The 21,874-nt window shown below is 39.2% G+C and overlaps 1 protein-coding gene across 4 annotated transcripts; it reads left to right on the forward strand.

Annotated features, from left to right (window-relative positions):
• Positions 1-1,041: 1,041 nt before the first annotated feature.
• On the forward strand, positions 1,042-21,563 carry LOC118827412 (spermatid perinuclear RNA-binding protein-like). Of its 4 annotated transcripts, none has more exons than XM_036598766.1 (17): positions 1,042-1,173; positions 4,878-5,025; positions 5,150-5,352; positions 6,139-6,298; positions 7,425-7,569; positions 9,841-9,935; positions 10,273-10,368; positions 11,180-11,291; positions 11,390-11,487; positions 11,589-11,688; positions 11,772-11,840; positions 11,959-12,071; positions 13,507-13,641; positions 15,626-15,766; positions 16,187-16,289; positions 17,883-17,927; positions 20,764-21,563. In XM_036598766.1, the coding sequence occupies exons 2-17, from the start codon at positions 5,005-5,007 to the stop codon at positions 20,862-20,864; spliced, it is 1,737 nt and encodes a 578-aa protein (XP_036454659.1). In that variant the 5' UTR covers positions 1,042-1,173; positions 4,878-5,004; the 3' UTR covers positions 20,865-21,563. The 4 variants fall into 4 exon arrangements, with proteins under 4 accessions (XP_036454659.1, XP_036454658.1, XP_036454660.1 ...); XM_036598765.1 differs by having other exon boundaries at positions 4,896-5,025; XM_036598767.1 differs by having other exon boundaries at positions 4,896-5,025; positions 11,775-11,840.
• The last annotated feature ends 311 nt before the right edge of the window (positions 21,564-21,874 follow it).

The raw sequence follows: 21,874 nt of genomic DNA on the forward strand, positions 1-21,874 counted from the left end.
ATCCGTTTGCCAAGTGACGATTTTTACAGCTGTGTCTAAACCTGCCAAGCATCTTGGAATAGAAATAATCCCAAAAAGATGACAGCATTCAGAGGATAAAGCATGATTTGTATGGTTTAAGTTATTAAGAGTGACATTCTGTGACAGTTTATTTGTAAACCATTCTGACTGTATTATCAGTCCATCATGTGGCCCTGCCCTCCTCGACCTTGTCTCAAACCAAAATCAATTCTTTCTGCATGTCCAACTCACTGAGAAAGTCATCAAAAATGCATGAGCAAAGCTATATTTGGTAGGCCATTAGATTTCCCCTTTTCATCAGCTTTTGGTGGGAACTGTCAGAGGCACCGAGCCTCTTGACAAGATGGTAACTGTATAATTTTGTTTTATATCAGACAGCAAATAAATAAAAACTCTTACTATAGTAATAAACAGTTTCCTAGTCCCAGATTAAGCCTAAACCTAAACTAAATAGTATTTGTAATGGTGAAACACCATTGGAATTGGAATTTAGTCCAAGATTAGGCATAATCCATGTCCACGAAACCAGGCCTTGGAGTATTTTGTGGTATTACTACATATGTTTCTGTAAGGGAAGCCAGATGAACTGTGGTGTAATTCATAAAGCAAGATTTCTCAGTAAAGCTGGATAATTTAAGCCAAAAAATGAGGCCTGTCCATTACAAATATCTTCTCTTATTGGACAGACTTGGCTTTTGTCTTATGTTATACTGGCTAACTGTGAAATCCTGCTTGATAAAACATGCCCCATGTTCAACTTGTTCGTTCCCTCAGATTCCTCTAAAAAAAAAAAAAAACTAAACAGCTCTCTCAAGTTAGCCAGCACACAAACTAATACACGAAACCTATCGAATTCATATCAGTGTGTATTTTACACTAACGCTGATTCGAGTTGTATCATATTCAACCTAGCTGGAACATGAAACGACAGTTTAGACGACTGAAAAATCTGAAGTAGTGGTGCAAAGATGAGGGACTTGCTGCTCCAGCACGCCTGCGCCACGGTGCTGCACCAGCAGCCTGAGAGAGAGAGAGAGAGCAGCAGCTACACCATCCACGCGGTCACGGAGAAGGAGAAGACACCATAAACACCTGGCTCTATAAACAGGACATTCCCGACATTTTCGTCCTTCTTTCCTACGTGGTAAACCGGTAAGTGCCAAACAGAGTTATAAAACCGAGCTCCCGCTCTCCTGTAGTTTGTTAGCGCTTCGTCAAAGCTGGCTAGTCTACTTATGAACTCCTAATTGCAGTGAGTGAATGAACGCGGCTGCTGCTGCAGTGGATTTTTATGAAAACGAGCAGCCGCCACTGTTGACGATTTTCAGCAGGGTCCTAGTGAACCAGGACAAACATTTTTCCTTCATTTTGTTCAATTTATAATCTCCTTACCCCCTCGGTGTCTCAGCTACAGCGTGTCCCTTAAGGAACATCATCAGTAAGTACAGTAGCTAGACGGGTTAGCACGATAAGAGGGAGCCATGCGGGGACAGACTGTGGCTAATGCTCCTAAAATCACCACAAGAATGTGAGCCAAACTTTTTTCTTGTACACATGGTGATGGTCTCTGTATTCGTTTGTAGAAATAAAATGACTGGAGTCCATGTGTGTGTAGGGGTGTATCGATTCACCCTTGTTAAGGTTCGATACGATTTTTGATTCTGATGCTCAGATTTGATTCGGTTTTCGATATTTTCTGTTTTAAATGTCCTGATTCTACAGAGCTTATACATATTTTTTGGCTTAGAAAAATACACATTTTTCTTTCAGACTGAAAAAATGTATAAACAGAAAAGTAGAAACAGAAGACACATTTGCGAATACCTGAGCTGCCTCTTAGAAATTGTCATATGAACTTATCAAACTGAAACAATGTCACGGAAGTGCAGCTAAATGTGTGCAAAATAGATTCTGAATCTGAGTTTAATTATAATCTTCCACTGCTATTCAATTTTTTTTTCATTTCATGGTTTCCATGAAAGATGGCAAATGAAGTACCGTCTGAAGAGACAGAGAGGTGTATCAATGACACTGTCAATGCCAAAAAAGTTGGGGCAGTGTGTGAAATGCAAATAAAAACAGAAAGTAGTGTTATGTAAATCCACTTTGACCTGTAATTAATCAGAAACAGTTCAAAGACCAGGTCTTTAGTGTTTAAGCCTACCTTTTCATTTGTAAATATATGCTTATTCTGAAATTGATGCCTGCAGTGTTCTAAAAATGCTAAGACAGGGCAATTTAAGACTAGGAATTGTGAAAGACAGATGATGCAATCATGCTTGGGTATAAAAGGAGAATCCAGATAAGGTAAAGGATGGGTCGAGGCTCACCACTTTGCAAAGAAATACATCAGTGTACTATCCAACAGTTTAATACCAGTATTCCTCAACAAGCGACTGCAGTGAATTGAGGTATTTCACGCTCTGTGGTTCATAATGTCATCAAAAGACTCCAGGAATCCGGAGAAATCTCTGTGCGTAAAAGGTCAAGGCCGAAAACCACAACTGAATGCCCGTGACCTTCTGTCCCTCAGAAAGCACTGCACAAAAAATAAAAAAGCATGATTCTGTGATGAATATCATCACATGGGCTTAGGAGTACTTAATAAACACTTTTTCATGGGCGCCCGTGCTTATTTCATTGTGAAAACGTCAAGGCACATTCAGCACGTGTTACACATGCATGGCCGTGTAATCAGAGTGCACATACTAGACTAGTCTGCCTACAGTCTCCCATTGACAACGTGTGCCGCGTTATGAGGCACAGAATGCAGTGACGAAGGTCCTGTACGGTTGTGCAGATGAAGACTTGCGTACTTGGAAAAATCTGCTTTCGAAAGTGGACCAAGTGAGGTCTTCAGTCCCCAAACAATTACTAAAAATTGTTTTTTTGATTATTAGGAGAAAAGGTGATGTAACTCTTTGGTAAACATGCTCTTGAACCAACTGTTTTGAAACGTGTTGCAAAAACATTTACTGATTGTAAAGAGCTTAAATTATATATTAAGCAGATTGGTTTGGCTCAGAAAAAATATTTTATTTCAAACCAAAAGGCTGCAAAATAGCATGTCCTTGTGCAAAACAGTGAACTGAGCTATAAACAAACACCTCAGCTGCGTCCTATAAGTTGTTCTGTGAAAGTAAAATGAAGTATCACCAAATCAACAACAGTTATGAAAGTAGAAATAAAATACGTGCAAATTGTGCGCTGAGTCTTGACATCAACTATACCTTTACATTTACTATTTCAGTAATGACAGAGTACATTATTTTCAGATGACAGAGGGGCTTTTCAATACTTTTTTTTTCAATAAGATTTTGTCACTGTTTCATGTTGTATTTTGTCTCATTTTATGTATAACGTTTCATATTATTAAGCTGCTGTGTCCGAATACTTCAGTATCCCTAGTCTTGAGTCAGGAGAAATCCTGATTTGTGTTGCATCTTCCTTTCTCTGGGCTTGCAGAGTGTCTGTTTGCATTTGGGTGCAAGCACAGCTATTTGCACCCAAAAAAGACCTAACTGCAATTTATGAGACCGTTTAACGGTGTTAGCTTACTAGATGGCGTAATCTGGCCAAAAGTAGAAAGACTAGTTATACCCAACTCCTGTAGCTGATGTCTTTGCTAATCCTCATCAACCCATTATGAAAAAATAGCGTTATCTGGCTAGCACATTTAGCTAACTAAAACAATGTTCAGAAATAACTTCAGTGTGTGACCATATGAAGGCATTTGTATTTGTCTGTGTGAAACATAGGTTTGAGCTAGCATTAACTAGCTGCTTGCAAACGCGTTAGTTTGATAGTCTTTGCACTATGTATTTGCAGTAGTGGTTCTGGCAAACTGAGGTGGTTGTCTAAAACCTGTGTTTGAGCTAGTAGTAGCTAACCCAGCTAGGAGTTCGTTAGTTGTGTTTTTGCAGTCGTTTTGGTGAGCTAAACTAGCTGTGTGAAATTTGTGTTCAGCCAGGGACTTTATAAAGGAGGAGACCAGTCACTGGTTGAAATATGAATGGGAAAGTTTGAAACGTTCAAACGTTCATGCTATCTGTTTATGGAGAAAATCATGCCCTTCATGAAAGAGAGCCAGTCAGCTTGCTGGTTACACCACAAGGGGGGAAAGCCCCCCTTGTTGTGGAGATTTGCACGAGCGCTGTAAACCATTTATGAGATTTTTGTCAGATTTTATCAGTTATTTCAAATATGTTTTTGAAACAGTAATTTAGCCTCAGTTTTAAGTATTTTGGTCTCTCCCCATTCAAAAAGATAGGAGTGTGGTCTTGTTTGGTTGAAAATAACTGCCCAGCTGCATTACCAAGATGGCTGCCAAGGAACAGACTTTCCTATAAGGACTTTGCTTCAGCTGTTGGCTAACCTGCTTGCAAGTTATGTCTTAGCAGTGGTGGTTCTGGCGAACTGAGCTAGTTAGCTGGCTACACATTTAGAATAACCTCTTGAAATCTGGCTAATTTAGGCTAAAGAGTGGGAATTTGCTAGATAATTATTTAAGAAATCGAATCCAAGAAGGTATAATTTTGGTGATCTGGAGGAAGAATGTGGATTTTGGCAGTATAGAATAATATATCAGGCGAAGGTCAAGAACAACATATGAGATTCTTACATAAAAAGGAAATATTGGAAATATTGGCATTTTCCTGCAGTGATCAAGACCAGGATGTAGAATACACTGCTTTATATTCTCAGGTATAAATACCATATTAAATACCATACTATTGACATGAAGATGCTGATAGCACTTATCTTTTTCTTATTAGCACCATTATTATTATTATTATTATTATTATTATTATTATTATTGTATTTTTAGCTATGCTATAAAATGTTTTGTTTTTCAGTACTGTTTCACCTTTCAGTCCTCTCAGTAGAGCATAAATAAGATTTGAAGTGGAGGAGAACGGTCAATAAATGAAGACTTTGGGTCAGTTCTACTGTGGCACCATCCTGGTCACCATTCTCTAATCCATGATGGAGGAGACCACTGATGTAAGCTGCTGTGGACATTTGCTTTTGTTTTGTGAATGTGCATGAGTATGCACACATTCATAAAGACATATTTGTTTATGATTTCACATAGTGTTGTGCCACATGGCCTGGGTCTCTCTTTCAGAATTCTCTTGGATCGCTGGCCAGTGATGACTCTTATGTGATGGCCAAACACTCAGCCATTTACCCGTCAGCCGAAGAGCTGGAGGCTGTCCAGTCTCTGGTGTCAGTTGTGGAGGGAGGCCTAAAGCAGGTTTCAGACTGGCTAACTAATTCTGCAAAGGCTAGTGTTGTTATATGTAAGGACCTGGCAGAACCCAACTCAAAGTAAGTTTCTTTAAGATTCTAACAGGCATATCTGTTTAAACTCATGTTTCAGTGGGATGTTCATATTTGGGGACAATTTAAGCAGTTGCTGTATTCACCAGCAGTTTGCAGTCTATAAAAAACGATAGCACTCCAAAAGGTTTCACTATCTGTACATACTTCGCCATCAGCCATAAGTCTTAAAGGAGTATTCCACCAAATTCTGCAAAATTTCTGCGTAACTCAATGGTTAAGATGTAAATAAAACTTTGTTTTTGAAATTTACAAAGTGCTTTGTAGAGAAACTTACCGAGTCAGCTTTCTTTACGGTGGTGGTGATAGGAACCAGGGGTCACGGTGGCAACAGTGTAAATGTAGCCATTTTGTTTGGTATCCAAAATGAATAGTGAACTGTGAGAATGTGTTTTCTGAGTTTTTATTTATATTGTTGAAAATTGTAAAATAACAGGGAAATCTAAAAAAAAAATCTTTGAGTGCTGTTTTGCCTTACAGTGGCCTGCATGTACCTCTCCACCTTGCTTGTATTTTAAAAATACATTTTAGACCTAAACTTATCATAAAATAATGTCTGAAGCATCAGGCAGTGTATTCATAACCATTTCTTGTAATGTCTTTCTGTAAGTGAGTTTTTGGAGGCATTAAATGCTTCAGACATCTGGTTCGTACCTCTGTCAACAATTTTATGTAAGTTTCTATAAAAGGGAGCATTTAATAAAATTAATGCCTGTTTATACATAATGATGTAATTAAAAAGAAATTCTGTGGAATTCTATTGGTTCTGTTCAGGTGTGGTGGGCCGTTGGTTGGCGTGGTGCGTGTCGGATCAGTGGCCAAGGGCCTCCTGATCAAGGGGATAATGGACTTGGAGCTGGTCTTGCTGTGCCGAGAGAAACCCACCGGAAAGCTGCTTCTCACAATCTGCACAAACCTGCCACTGCAGATGAAGGTTATCTAGCATTCTTCAGAGCTTTCCCACCTCCACAAACCTTTGGTTACTTCAAACTGGACTGAAACTGCTGCTTGTGTGGCCATTCTCGAAATAGCCTACATGTCTGAAATGCTTCAGTAATCATTTTCATAGTCAGTGTTGGGGATGCAGCTCCAGGAATGCAATTAACTAATCTGTCAGCTACTCTGCACTGGAAGTAGTTAAGCTAAAGCACAGTGAACTTAATTACAGGGCTGCAAGCTCATTTAAACTGGGCAGAAGATAACAATTTGCTTTGATTAAGCTATTCTGCTACCTGGTGGCCGCAAGTATCTTAAAATTAGTTATCTTGGTTTGGTCTGTTTTAGAAGCTGAAGCAACTTCTAAAGTCTTGTTGTTAAATGTAGCTAAACTGCCAACTCCCAAAAATGGTTCATAGTATAGTCCATATTATTCATACAAGGTACAGTACTGTGCAGAAAGTAAGGAAGGGGAAGTCAAAGTAAAAATGTGAGGGAAATAAAAGGAGTTTCTCAGCACTGCAGTGACGTTGATCTGGTGGTGTGTTAGTGTGTGTTGCGCTGGTACGAGTGGACCAGACATAGCAGTGCTGCTGGAATTTTTAAACACTGTAGTGCTACTGCTGGGCTGAGAATAGTCCACCAACCAAAAATATCCAGCCAACAGCGTCCTGTGACCAGTGATGAAAAATTAGAGGATAAGCAGCACAAACGGTGCAGCAATGGATGAGCTGTTGTCTCTGACTTTATGTCTGCAAGGTGGACCAACAAGGTAGATGTGTCTAATAGAGCGGATTGTAAGTGGACACAGTGTTTAAAAATGTCAGCAGCACTGCTGTGTCTGGTCGGCCTTTGGGGGTCCTGATTATTGAAGAACAGGGTAAAAGGTGACTAACAAATTATACAGAAAAGCAGATGGACTACAGTCTGTAATTGTTGAAGCACAAAGTGCTCCTATATGGTAAGTGGACCCGATAAAATGTACAGTGAGTGTAGAAACAAGAAAGTGTACTTAATGAAGGGTCTGCTCAGTGTACATGCTGCTGAAGCAACACCAATGCTTTGGCAAGTGCTTTATTTTTACATGCTATACGTTGCTGTATCTCTTCTGTCTCCTTTTGCAGAAATTGACAGAGGACAGCTACACAGTGCAGCCATGCATTCCAGAGGCAGCTATTCTGGTATTCAAAAGCAGCAGACCTGATCTGCCTCTCAGGGTCACCCTCACCTCAATGGAGATGAAAAGCAAAGAGCCAGAGAAAGGCCAAGGTAACGGCCGTTAACACGTCACAAAGTGTCCTCATCTCTGAGATGCCTAAAAGGACCACATGCAGTTCTGCACGCTGAAATCATCACCCAGTGGATTTTCTCTCTGATCGAAAGTGCATAAATTGTATCGTGTAGTTAACTTTTTTATGAAGTGGGAAAGAAATATTCACATAGCTTCTGGTCACATCACCTCAACATCTGAGCTCTTTGTTGGTACCTTGCCCAATGCCACCAGATTCTTTCGTTGATGCTTTGACGCAGCAGCTGGTGTGTGGAGAAGGAGCCCTGGGATTTTTGGCCTTCTGCATGTCTTTCTTGTCATTCTTTCCCCTTGCATTCGCTGCACACCATGGAGTTTCTGTTAAATAGAAGCTAACAAGGAATGTGACCTTTTAGCCATTGATTGACCTCTCCTCTTGCTTGCAGTATTCTGATTTTTTAAATTGTAAATTGCTATGTGAAACCTCTTTACTTTGTGATGTGGCTCCAAAGGGCATTGGTGTTATGAATGGTGGGTGGGTGGTATGGCCCCTGATATTGTATTGCCATGTTGTTGGCTATAGTCAAAATGCCATAGCACCTTTGCCACCTTCCTCTACAATGATGAGATCTCACAGGCAGGCTGGTAGGAATGTTAGTTCTCTCAGGTGGAGTTCCTGGGATGACAAACATCTGACCAACATGACAAAAACACCAGCATGGAGGTTTCAAACGAGCGGAGAATTAGGCCATATTTGGTGATGTTTAGGCTTATGCCTGGTGACGGTTAACCAAGTTTCCATGGTAAAACCACATAGTGGCTGTGAAAACTCATTTACTGCCTTTTCAAAATATTTTGTTCATTATTGATTTATTTAATGCAAAGCATAGCATGAAACTAATATTCCCACATGTGAACATAAGAGAACTTTTAAACATGTTGTGTGTTGTCCTACATTAATTCCGTATTTATCACCTAACGTAGGTGAGGCTGTTCTTGAAACGTGGCTGTTCTTTATTAGTGGGTTAATAACATTTTCTTGGCTAAATTAAGGATAGCAATATACTACAACTTTTACTTATGTTTTTTTATTTGACAAAGTTTCAGCTTCAACTCTCATGCTATAACTTTTTTTGTGAGTTAGGAACTAAAAATGAATAATACATTTTGCTATTATTATTTTTATTGTTATTATCTCTGTAAATACATTTGATGATGCCTCTGGATACATCATCAGTGCTGTTTGGAAGCAACAGCAGTTTAAACATGTAAAGCACGTGGGCTTGGCTTTGGAACTCAAGTCTAGCAGTCTGAGGTTCTCCAGTAGGGGACACTATTAGCATGTCACTTTAGTGATCGTCATTTAGAGAAGAAACAGCCATAAACCTCAGCGGCATCTGACAAATGCAGACTCAAAACAGGAGGGAAGAAAGTTGAGCACTAAAAGATATTGAGCTACTTAGTATTATATATGTGACTTCCATTGAAGACTTTCACTAAATCAGTTAATGCTGAAAAGGTATGTAAACTAAAGACTGTATAGAACGCAGCTGCAGGGGACCGTGTTTGTGCGTTTCATTGTTTATCATTATTTAACTGTTTGCATCTGTGCTTACCAGAACAGGAGAGTGAAGAAAACAAGCAGCAGTTTTGAACACTATTTCTCATTTTCACCATCATTCATATTTTTTTAGATCCTTAGATTTTGACACTCCATTGTATATTATTTTTGGCCAAAATATTTCTGTGCATCCCACTATTTTGAGATGGGCACTGACTCTGAAGCAGATATGGGAGCAAAGAAAGTGATAGCATGTGAGCTGAAGCTTAATCTTTGTCATATAAAAAACATAACAGTGCAGTTCAGTAAAAGTTGTGGTAGTAGTTTATGTTCATCTTTAATTTGGCCATGAAGATTTAGATAATCCCAATAAGAGAATTCTGTTACAGACACAGTCCTAGAGATTTTCATTATTAGTGTTCTGCTTCCTGGTTTCTGGCCCAGGCCCCTTGCTGGTATTTTTAGTCTTTCCTCGTGTTATCACATTGGTCTGCTCGCTGCCTAAGCCGCTGATCTGCATCTTGAGTTAGCAAAAATAACTCGCCCTAATGCTCTTCTTTTTATAATGAACTAGCTTGCATGAAATAACTTCTCTTGACTTGCTATGAACTCAGTCAGATCAGTGGGATCCTAACTGTAGTATTCCACTTTTCTGCCAGTGTGTTCTGACAGAAAAGCTCATGGTGAATCTACTGTTTGTGTGTCTGTCCTGTTCTGTTCTTCTCACCAGTGGAAAACACAAAAGCAAAAGATTCGTCTGATCTGCTGGACCAGCAGAGATGCCTCCTTGCTCTGACCTCTCTGCGACATGCCAAATGGTTCCAGGTTGGCCATCAGTTTGCACTATGTGGTTTTTGTAGCCTTTGGCACGGACAAGTAAAAGAAATTTTGTACCCATTCACAGCTCAGAACAATGTGATTTTCAGTTTGAAAGTGTAACTTCAGCACTGTCCGGTTGGGCTGCAAAATCAGACAACTTTCATCCCACCTCTGAATGACCCAAACTGACCCAAACACTCTTTACTAGTTCTCTGGCACTCACCTTTCCTCCTTGCCTCACCTTTCTGAGCTGCATGACATCTAACATTAGAATTGTGTGGTTTTTTTTTTTTGCTTCATAATTGCAAAATCTTTCTGCTAAGATGTGGTTTGACTTCTTCAGGTCAGGGTAAGTGGTAAGAAGTCCTGTCTCATAGTTCTGAGGATCCTCAGGGACATATGTATCAAGAGGCCAGCCTGGGAACCTCTCAAAGGATGGGTGAGTTTTTAGTTCAGTGAGGGCTAGAAGACATTACCACAATGTTGTCAAGGTTTTTTGACTGTTATGGAGTTCTACAGTAAAAATAGCTTCAAAAAGCAGCAGCTTTTCAGAAGAGCACCAAAATGGGAGTGAAAAAGACTGCAAACAGTTTCATCACATTGGCCAGCCCAAGGCTCATTCAGGCTGATAAGAGATCACAAGAAATCACCTGCAGTGCAGTTTCATCACCCTTCTTTTCATGCCCTGGAATGATGACATCAGAATAGGAATAATGACATGACATTTAAAATATACAGTTTTGAACAATTTGTCAATGCATTGCAAAGATTCCTCCTCATTAAAAATATAGTGAGAGCAATCCAAGACAACAGTTCTAATCTCACAGTTAAGCTTCTCCATCCTATACAGCATCCTACACAGGTACACAGCAGATGATCTAATTTGTAGAGTCTGTGGCCATGACAAGTGTACCCCTAGAGTGCATTTTCACATTTAAAAAATCTAAAGTAGCATATCTCTTTAGCCACATGTTGCAGCTGCAAAGCACCGACATTTGTAATGAGTGGTGTCAAGTCGCAGCGATTTGACTTTGACATGTAATGAGCAGTTAATCAAATGGGGCGTTAATTAAACCTTTATGGGTTAAATATAGATGCTACTCAAGACTTGCTTTTCCTGGTTTCAGTTTCTCTGATTACTCTTTGCTTTATGTGGGTGCCTCAGGGTTCAATATTAGGTCTTTATTTTGTTTCTTATATCAGTTACTTTATTTGTCTCTGCACTAAATTTGTATTCTGTTTCCCCTCAGCCTTTGGAGCTGATCTGTGAGAAGGCCGTTGCCACAAGTTACAGGCCACTGGGGCCCAGTGAGGCTCTCCGAAGGGTCTTGGGTTGCATATCCTCAGGCATACTGCTGCCAGGTAAGTGCCATTAAGCTGCTATCTAGTAATTACATGGTATATATTATTAATGACATGAATAAGTTGTGTGTAGTTACTTCTGTCTTTTCTTTTTGGAGGTGGACCTGGATTGCGTGATCCATGTGAAAAAGAGCAAGTAGACACTTTATCAGGCATGTCAAGCGATCAAGCTGAGCTTCTTACGCACACTGCACAGGTTAGAACTCCCTCAATCAGATTTGAAAGGACTTGAAAAATGAAACTGAACAAGATGTAAAGTAAATTGGACAAATGACCTAATGTTCTCTACTTTCTTAGCACGCGTTACGGCTCTTAGCTTTCGGCCAGATTCACAAGTTCCTCCAGATGGATCCTCTTCCTTCAGCTAAACCCGCTGTGGAACAAAAATTAGCAGAAGGTTGGTGCTTTCGTGTGTTTTAAGCCTATGATTTATTTAACATGGTCTTTCCATAAGATTTTGAAATTATATTTGTGATTCAGCAGGGATGTCTCAGAAAAGGCTTAGTGAGGATGAAACGATGGAGGAACCAAGGAGCAAGAGGACAAACAGTATGCATTATTAATTCTTCACCCCTCTTTTTTTAATGATCTGTCAGGACTTATGAAGAAGACTGATTAAACTGTTCATCTGAATCTTGCCTAACAGTTCTGCACTGGTGTTTTAAAGGTACTAATGTAGGCTCGTTGTCTGCTGAGGACAAATCAGATGGTAAGAGGAAAGTGGAGACTTTCTCCAAAAGTTCCAGCAACAATCGCACAAAGAGCTCTTCCTTAGCCAAGGTAAAGGGTTAGGTTTCATGCCCTCCCCTCCCCCTTCATTTTAGACTCCTTAGCATTGTTGGCCAACTATGTGTGTAATTATTGTTTCTGTCATTAGGAATCTGAAGGAAATGCTACAAATCTAGTGGTAGCCTGAATAACATGAATACTTAAATGTTTGTTTCTTGATGTTGGTATTTGTTCCCTTAATTAGTGTTGTGAAGCTTCATCTTTTGCTAACCCTTCAGACCCCCAGAATTCTAGAACAATGATGATTTTCAGAGTAAGAGGTTTATCACTGTTTTAAACAAAACATTTTATCGTAAATCCAGAAGAAAAATAGCAGTTTCTTAACAATGGACTTGATATTAGACTACAAGAAATAATGTCATACCAAGGTAATGTTAAAAGAATAAAGGCTAAACAGAGCCATACTCTCCTCTGTGATTTTGCACAATGACATTTTTTTGAAAGAGTGAAGGAGGATAAGTTAGGGCAAGATATTAAGATGGCAGACAACATTTAGATAAAGATACAATTATCCAAATACACATTAGTTTTGGTGTAGTTTCAATGGTTGAATTACATTCAAGTGAAAAAGGTGAGCATGTTTAGCTGCTGTCAAGCTGAGAGAAAAATGGAGAGCAAACTCACTAAACTTCACTAAAACTCACTAAAACTTCAGCTAGATTACCTGATAATGAAAGCTAAATTCATTATTGCTAGTTTGCCCCTTTCCTTTAAACACCGCATTCACTGCATATAGCGCTTCATTCTGTCCTTCAGACTGAAAGTATTTCTAAAATGAAGCAATTTCTGAGAGCAAAACACTGTAATAACTTGCTGAATTATGTAAACATTTTTTAAGGGTACTATTGAGAATAAGTACTCAGGGACTTCTTAATAAATTGAACTTGAAGCACTCAATTAACATGGCTATCCATTCTGTAAATCCGCTAAACCAATTATTAAAACATGCTGCTAAATAAAAGATTTCCCTCTTGAACTTACTTCCGTGTCAGACGATTCTTATCTGGCATAAAAATACAGCACATCTGTCTCTTGGCATCTTTGGACATCCATAGTAAAAAGTATGTATACATGCATAAAACTATTCATTACAAATCAAAAGCTGTGATGTTTTGATTAAAAATCAACTGAAATGAATGAACATGCTTAAAATTATGGTTAATAATGAATTTGAGTATTCAAAGCCTCTGAAGTGCTGTATGGGCCAGCTCTGAATAAATCTGAGTAGAAAATTAACTGAAAGGTGAACTAGCCTGATTCTGACCTGTCAGCAGTGTGTATAATTTATTGGAAACACAATTCCACAAGAATATGATACCTTACGAATTTGTGGATGTTCTGTAAACAATGTCCACACGTATTTAAACAAGGGTGTCAGGTGTTATTAGTGTGCTCTGAATACTCTGTGGTCTGTTGTGTTTTTCAGGGTAAAAGTCAGGGTCCTGTCCTCACATCTAGGGGCAAAAACCCAGTAATGGAGCTGAATGAGAAGAGGAGAGGGCTTTCATATGACTTAATCACTGAGAATGGAGAGAGCCAACAACAGCGCTTCATCATTGAGGTGGGAGCATCATTAACTTGCTTGATTTATTTATTTATTTTTCCTCATATCCCTAAACACAGTATGGAAGAGCAGGACACAACCTAGCACATTTAGTTTTTTTGCTAAATGACTTTCAAAGTGTTTGAGCAATATTCATATTTTTTTATACAAGCAACCTACATATCTGCTAATAATGAAGACATGAACTTTGTTTCCAGTACGTACCATTTACTACATTAATTGTAACAGGCTGAGGGACTAATTGTATCAGTCGCTGAAAGAGTAGAAAATCAATGCAAACACAATCAGTTCCATACAATTCAATGTTGTTTGAGCAGGACATGCTTTTCAACCTTAACACCTAAAAATATATATACTAAAATAATATTATATGTTATTACTGAAAAGAGGCTGTCAGCTCTGGGTAATTCATATGTATACATTGCTGGCTTTCACTTACATAAGAGAGGATTATTGCTGTTGTAGACATGAAATATATCTATGCATAACAAAAACTGTAGAAGCAAATGAGCTATCCAACCTAAACACATTAAAAATATATTAATCAAAATAAGTTTTAGCAGTGACAACAGGCTGTCAAACATGGCAAATGTATTTTTGACCACAAAATAGAACAGCAAATATCACCACAATAAAATTGACATCTGTAGTACATTTCTGATAAATCTGTGCATAAACACTTCCAAAAAATAACTATTTTGAATTAATATGGGAATCATATGGACTTGGTCTCATTATCACTCTTGCGAAACTGCATTAAAACTAGCCCCACCATGTGGAGGCTGCACTCCAGCCTGGCTAACTCTCACTGTGAGTTGTTTACATGCCACCAAGATGATGATTAAGATAATAAACACTATATGTACAAAGGTATTGGGACACCTACACATTACACCTTCAAGGGCTTTTATGGCATCCAATTCTAAATCCATAGGCATTAATATGGAGTCGGTCCCCCTTTGCAGCTATAACAGCTTCCCCTCTTCTGGGAGGCTTTGTGCGAGATTTGGAGTGTGTTTGTGGGAATTTTTGCCCATTCATCCAGAAGAGCATTTGTGAGGTCGATCAGACACTGATGTTGGACGAGAGGGCCTGGCTCACAGTCTCTGTTCTAGTTCATCCCAAAGGTGTTTGATGGGGTTAAGGTCAGGGCTCTGTGCGGGCCAGACAAGTTCTTCCACAAGACATCCACCCAACCATGCTTTTATGGACTTTGCTTTGTGTACTGGGATACAGTTGTGCTGGAACAGAAAAGAGCCTACCCCAAACTGTTGCCACAAAGTTGGAAGCATAGCATTGTCCAAAATGTCTTGGTTTGCTGGATTTCCCTTCACTGGAACTAAGGGACCTAGGCCAACTCCTGAAAAACAACCCAATAGCATTATCCTTCTCCACCAAACTTTACATTTGGCACAATGCAGTCAGGCAGGAAACGTTCTTCTGGTATTCGCCAAACCCAGACTCGTCCATCAGACTGCCAGATAGAGAAGAGTGATTCATCACTCCACAGAATGCACACTCAACAGAGTGCCCTCCTGTGAAAGTGCCATGTTTAATGTCACTGAACTCTTCAGTATGACCCATTCTACTGCTAGCATTTGTCTATGAAGACTGCAAAGCTATGTGCTTAATTTTATTCTCCTGTTAGCAATGGGTGTGACTGAAACACCTGAACTCAATAATTAGGAGGTGTATCCCAATACTTCTGTCTATGGTTTACATGTGAATTTTGTAACTTACACACAAAAAAAAACGTGTATGGTAAGAAAAGTTACTTTATGGTATAAAACCTTTTTCAGGATGAGTCTGTCTGATGGCTGTAAATATTGAACTTGTTGGTCTGAGGGAGATTTGATTTACTCAAGCCTTAAAGTGGTGTTACTTAGAAGGTCAAACTTTCTTTGATGGTGATTATATGTACTAAGGGAAAGCATAGTCTGAGGTACTGAACCCAAAAGCTGTTTTATCTCCTCTGTGTAAGGTGCAAGTGGATGGACTGAGGTTCAGAGGATGTGGGCCAAATAAAAAAGTGGCAAAGGCAAACGCAGCACTGGCAGCGATAGAAAGACTCTTCTCAGCACACAGTACAAACAGCAACAAGAAGAAGAGGTCCTACCCAAAGGTAACTGGCCCAACACTCAGCCTGGAACATGCACATAATTTATATTAAAATTATCATTTCAAATCAGTTGTGCATAGTTTGTCTCTTACACCAGATATAATAAACCTAAAGAAGAAGTAGCTTTAACTTTAAACACCAAACGTGTCTCACAACATGTCTGAAGTTGTGCTACTTCTACTTTTACACATAAGCAAGTCCATTTGAGTTTACTTAACCACATAACAGTTTGAGGCAGTTTTCACAGTGCTAACTGGTGGGAATTAATGCATTATTAGCCTTATAACTCCAGTACAAAATTAAAGAAACATTTTGGACACAACATGTCTTGGCCGATTGACCATATTTAAGGTAAAGGGGAAAATTGTGTAAATTTAACCTATGACTACGCAGCATTACATGTTCATGTGCGTACTCCTTTAGGCAAATCCAGCCACGAATGGCTTTCATCGAGGGAAAAGGGGTATTACAATGCCCAGGCCAGTGCTTCCTCTCCTTCCTCCAGCCCCTGCGTACTTTACCCCAGGTAAACCTTCTCAGTCTGCGTCCACTGAAACATTTTGTCACTGTCCAAAAAGAAAAACAAAAACCCACCATTTTTCAATCTCTACATCATTTGAGCACAGCAGCTGTACTTTACATTTTGTGAAAATGTGATGGTAATGGACCTCTATAAATGCTCGAAGGATACTTGGAATAAAATCTTGCATTAAAAGTGAAGAGTGTTCTTGCCCTCGCCTGTGAAGTTACCATTTTGGACATACTTTGAAGATACCATATATCTATATACTATATATTTAGACATTGATGATTTGTTGTTGTTTGTTGTTAAGTCTTTAAAGTGGGGAATGTAATGAAAACACATTATATATGCATACCAAAGATGTTCACAAGTTGCTTCATGAAAGTACGAATCGAGTCTCGAGCCAAGTCGAGTCTTTAGAGAATTAGAGAATTTCAGCTGCACCTGCCAAGTTTGACAGCCTTAAATATGAGCCTTTCATTACAGAAAAACTTCCAGTCTGAAAGATGGAACTCCAGTGATATACAATGCTTAAAATAAATGGGCAAAACAGCTTGAAACTATTAGTCTGTAGTTTATAAGTATGCATGCTAGCCAGTGTAATCGTTAATCCAGCTGAAGTTTTAAAGGAATGTGAACTGTAACTCACTAAACCTTCAGCTAGATTACATTATAACTAAAGCTAAATTAGTTATTGCTAGTTTTGCCTCATTCCTTAAAACACCACATTCAGTGCATAAAGCGCTTCATTCTGTCCTTCAGACTGAAAGTATTTCTATAATGAAAAGCTTGTTATTTGAAGCTGTATTGAATCTGATGCGGCTGCGAGCTGTGAGGAAAATGGCGTCACAGTAATTACTGCTGTTTACCTTTCCTGATTTCTGCTTTCAGGCCGTTGCCGTGACAAGTCAGGGAAGCTTTTCCCATAACAAGCTTCAGGGCCATAGCAAGTTTAACTTTCCTGCCGCTCTGGGGTAATACTTTTCCCATTTTCCAAGAGGATGAGGTGGATTGGAGTGGCAGTGAAGTACTTGGCATTTATTGCAGATAGTTGACATATTAATCACTTTTTGTTACACGCTTTTGTAACCTAAGAATAGCTCAATCAGTTTACATTGAAGCTCCTGTTGTTACTGAATAATAAGCCTTTGTGTGATAAACCTGGGATGTTGAGGGGCTAAACAAAAAAAAACAACAAAAAACTGAGACTTCAGAGTGTCATCAAGGTAAAGAAAAAGCATTTTACATCGTGGTAGTGACTACAGTTAATAATGTACATTCACTAAAATACCCACAATACCCTCAAACCCCAACAACTCCACATGACAGCAGTAAAACCGAAAGGCAAAATCAGACACAGGTTGGAAAAGTTGTATTCGTTTACAGTTCGCGAGTCTGGAGTCACGAATCAGTTAAAAGTGTGTCCGGGTCAAGTCACGAGTCAGGTCAACATTCGACTTGACTGCGATTTACCCGAAGTCACCCGAGTCGCCATCCTTGAAACATATATAAGTATATAAATATATAAGTATATGAGTGATAAACGGAAACTTCAGTATAAGCCCATATTAAGAATATATATTTACTCACTTACAGGCTATGCTCCTTATGCTTATGGACCAGTTGTCCCCCAGCCGTACGGTAGGCCTGTCATCCATTCACCCTGCAGAACCTTAGTCTAATGTTTTGGCAGTTAACCCCTTTTCACTCTCTTATCCAGAGTCAGATGAGTTCATCAGCACCATTTTAATTACCTTTCTACCCACAGGACTAATTTGTTTAGCCCAAATGCAATTGAATTGAAGGCTGTAGAAACAGCTATAGGAAATAGTGATGAATAGACCTTTCAGGATTTTCAGATTATGAAATGCTGAATGCAGTGTACAAACAGTTCATGTGTGATTTGAAGGGCCAGAGAATAATTGGCATATATTTCTATAGAAATGTATAAACTCTCCAAACTGTTTCTTTAAGGACCAGTAAATTCAGTGATGAAAGTCACCTAGACTAGATACTGAAAGAATAGAGCTAGACGCAGTTCCACCAGCACAAACCAACTCACCACACACTGCTATATTAAGGATTGGATCCGTACTGGACTTCGGATCTGAATTTAGTGCGTGTTTGCATTTGAAAATAAATTAGGATTTTTACTTTAGCCAAAACATGCGCGCACGTTTTGGCTAAAGTAAAGCAGAGTTTGTACCAGGTAGCTATTTAATGGGGAAACGCTGTTATCTATTAAAATGCAAAGAAATTACTGTCAAATTCATCTGACTCTTTGTAAGTTGGAAAAAAGGAGTTCCTTCCCAAAATATTGAACAATCCTTTCTCAATCCCTTCCGAGTCATTCTCTCATTGTCTGTGGCTCATCACAGTTTCCCTGTAGTGCACGCGACCCTTCATAATGTTCCATTTCTGTCTTCCTTGTAGGGGGTAGAATTCTGCCTTGCATGTTCCCTGTTCGCCCCTTCATCCCTCCACGTCCCCTTCCTTTCAGCCCTCCTCCTGTTTTCCATCCCCCCTTCCCTCGTCCTCGCCCCTTTCTATGAAGACGATCTTAAAAACGGTGCAAGATAAAATTCATTTGTTTGAAGCTTTTGTTGTTTGTTTGTTCCCCATTTTTCTTGGCAAGTTGCACTGTTTCAAAGACGTGAATAAAATGTTTATTTTTCAAGTCTTTGTACTGGTTCATTTACACTACACAAGGATGCAGTGTAGGGAGACGGAGAGTTCGAGTTTGTGTGTTGAATGTTGAGAGTACTGAGCTGAATGCTGCACCACCCTCCCCTGCAACACTGTCAGAAGAAAAAAAATCTATGGTCTTTGTAATGTAAGCTTTTAGCCACAAGCCCAAAGCACGCTGAGCACCATGTTCTCCCCGATTCATTCTCTTCTGCAATATACTCCATTCACACTGTTCTAGAGTGTTCTCCCCATTCAGTGTTCTAAAATGTTCTCTCTCCATTCATCTGGTTTTAGAATGTTCTCTCCGCCTCTGGTCATAGTGCTTTTAGAAGGTTTTCCTTCATTTACACTGTTCTAGAATGTTCTGTCTCTCCCTAATCATAGCCTTTAAGAAGGTTCTCCTTCATTCACACTGTTCTAGAATGCTCTATCCCTCCCTAGCCATAGCCTTTAAGAAGGTTCTCCTTCACACTGTTCTAGAATAATCTCTCCCTCCCTAATCATAGCCTTTTAGAAGGTTCTCCTTCATTCAAACTGTTCTAGAATGTTCTCTCTCTCCCTAGTTGTAGTCTTTTAGACGTTTCTTCTTCAGTCACACTGTTCCAGGATGTTCTCCCTCTCTAGTTATAGTCTTTTAAAGGTTCTTCTTCATTCACACTGTTCTAGAATGTTCTCTCCCTGTTCACATTGATTAGTTGGGTTCTAGTTTATGTATCGAAAACAGTAATGATTTATATGATCACATCCCTTTGAACTGACATATGTAAATGATCTCTATTCTGATTGGCTGCAATGCATTGTACCTCATTCAAAAAGCAGTCTGGGATGTAACACTCCTTATAACTTTAGTGTGAATGGGTGTGGCTACACTGCTGTAGGCTGAATAGGCCGATATATGTAAACGAATTGGTTGTGACTTGAATTCAAATGAATTCAGAATGTGCTGTTTTTACAGCTCAGTTTCCATATAGACTATATGGAGTGCAGAGTGAACAAAACAAGGAAATTAGGCTTTCAGTGTCTAGTTTTAAGTTTATCTATATACACCTATCTTGTTCCTGAACTCCTTGGCTGCTTTAGAAACACCTACCATATGGGTGGACTGTGTAGTTTTACCGTTACTGACTGTAACCCATCGGTTCCTGCACAATGTATCAGCCATGCTCATCCCCATCCATCAAAGGAAAATGATCACCATAAGACCTCTGCTGACAAGGTATTATTCGAATGGTAAGCCATTCTAAGTAAAGCAGTGCTTATCAATATATTATGTGTATTGGTGTGTTACGCCCAGTAGTGTTGCTCTACGGTTGAGAACAGTCTACCAACCAAAAGTATCCAGCCAACAGTGGTTTTGTGTTTAGAAATTGTCTACTGATGGAGAAGAAGATAACTCACATTGTTCATATAAAACACACACTATAGTCTTTAAATTAAGTGTTATTCAGTTATATTTTAATATATTGTACAGCTCAATGTCATCAACTACATTCTATACGCATCCTGTGTCATCTCTTCCTGCCATGTCCACAAACAGACAAATGTACCAGCATGTCTCCACTTTTGTTCCTTTTTATTTATTCAGATCATTTTTAAATGCTTGTTGGTTTATGTCAAAATTTCATGCTCATTGCGCCAACACAAAACACTTAGAATAAGATCTTATTCCATTAACTTCTATTTAAAGTTATAAAGATGTCTTCTCGTTCTTTGGAAATGCAATGTTTTGATCCGACTGTGATGAAGTGTATTTTAACTGCTCTCTCTGTCCATTATCTCTCTTCTTTAGGTGGTCTGTACTTCGACAGTCCTGTTTGCCCTCCGCAGACCATCGCTCCTGTTTTTATTCACCTGGGTCCACAAGATTTCTACCCCGATTTTTACATTTAATCTCCTGGCCACACTGGCCTATATGGTCTGACTGGGCAACTTAGAACAGGGTCATCCTCGGGTGCTGAGGAAACTCTCACTGATCGATTTAGCATGGGTCAGTTTGTCATCTGTTGAGCAAGAATGTAGTTTGCATTCACACCAAACTTACATGGTCTTTGCAAACAGATGCATTTCTCATAGTAGATGCACAGTAAGCAATATCGTATCAGGACTATTATTAGCAATAATGGACTGTGTGCACTGCTGATAGAATAGAGATGGTATTTCATGATGCTGCTGGTTTTGAAGTCCACAGATGTCCAACGTGGAATGTATATTTGTATTTGAAATGTTTTTAGAATACTGTATTTATACTAGGAGTAAATGCACATAAGATTGAGCTGCAATGTGATTTGTTTCTAAGAAACTGTATATTCAGTCTTTGGTCTTATTCATGACATACTGCTACACATAGGCCAGTTAGAAAAGCCAATACTACAGTATAAGCATTAGGGTACTATAAAACAAAATAATTCTATACATATTACAGCATTTTATGGTAACCCTACAATCTTTTCTATGACATAATGATGTTTGGAATATAAGTTGTGGCTTTGTGATTTGCTGTTCATAGCTGTTTGTGTGCACAGAATAACTGTAAGCTGTATAAATGATGCCAGATTATTCCATGCAATTAAATATCCAGTCTCAACATCAGTCTTGGCGTTTGTCCTGAGTGAATTATGACTAGTGGATCCGCTGTTAACCTCGCGAGATGTCGCAGGGTTGCTTTTGGAGGCAGAGGCACTGTTTCAGTGCACTGACTGAAAGCTCCAGAGCAGTGCTCTCTCTTCAGGCTCCTGCGTGATTTATGAGCTTTGCTGGGTGTGTGAGGTCTTATATTTTTACATGGTAATGTGGGAGTGGACAGCTGAGGTAGTGTAAGATTACGTAAGGCGGGCAGCATAGAAATAAACCTCAGGGCTGAGTGAAACCTTTATCAGATACCCCTGCCTCCTACTGCGCTG

Source organism: Colossoma macropomum, unplaced genomic scaffold (assembly GCF_904425465.1).
Source record: "Colossoma macropomum unplaced genomic scaffold, Colossoma_macropomum, whole genome shotgun sequence".
Lineage (NCBI taxonomy): Eukaryota > Metazoa > Chordata > Actinopteri > Characiformes > Serrasalmidae > Colossoma > Colossoma macropomum.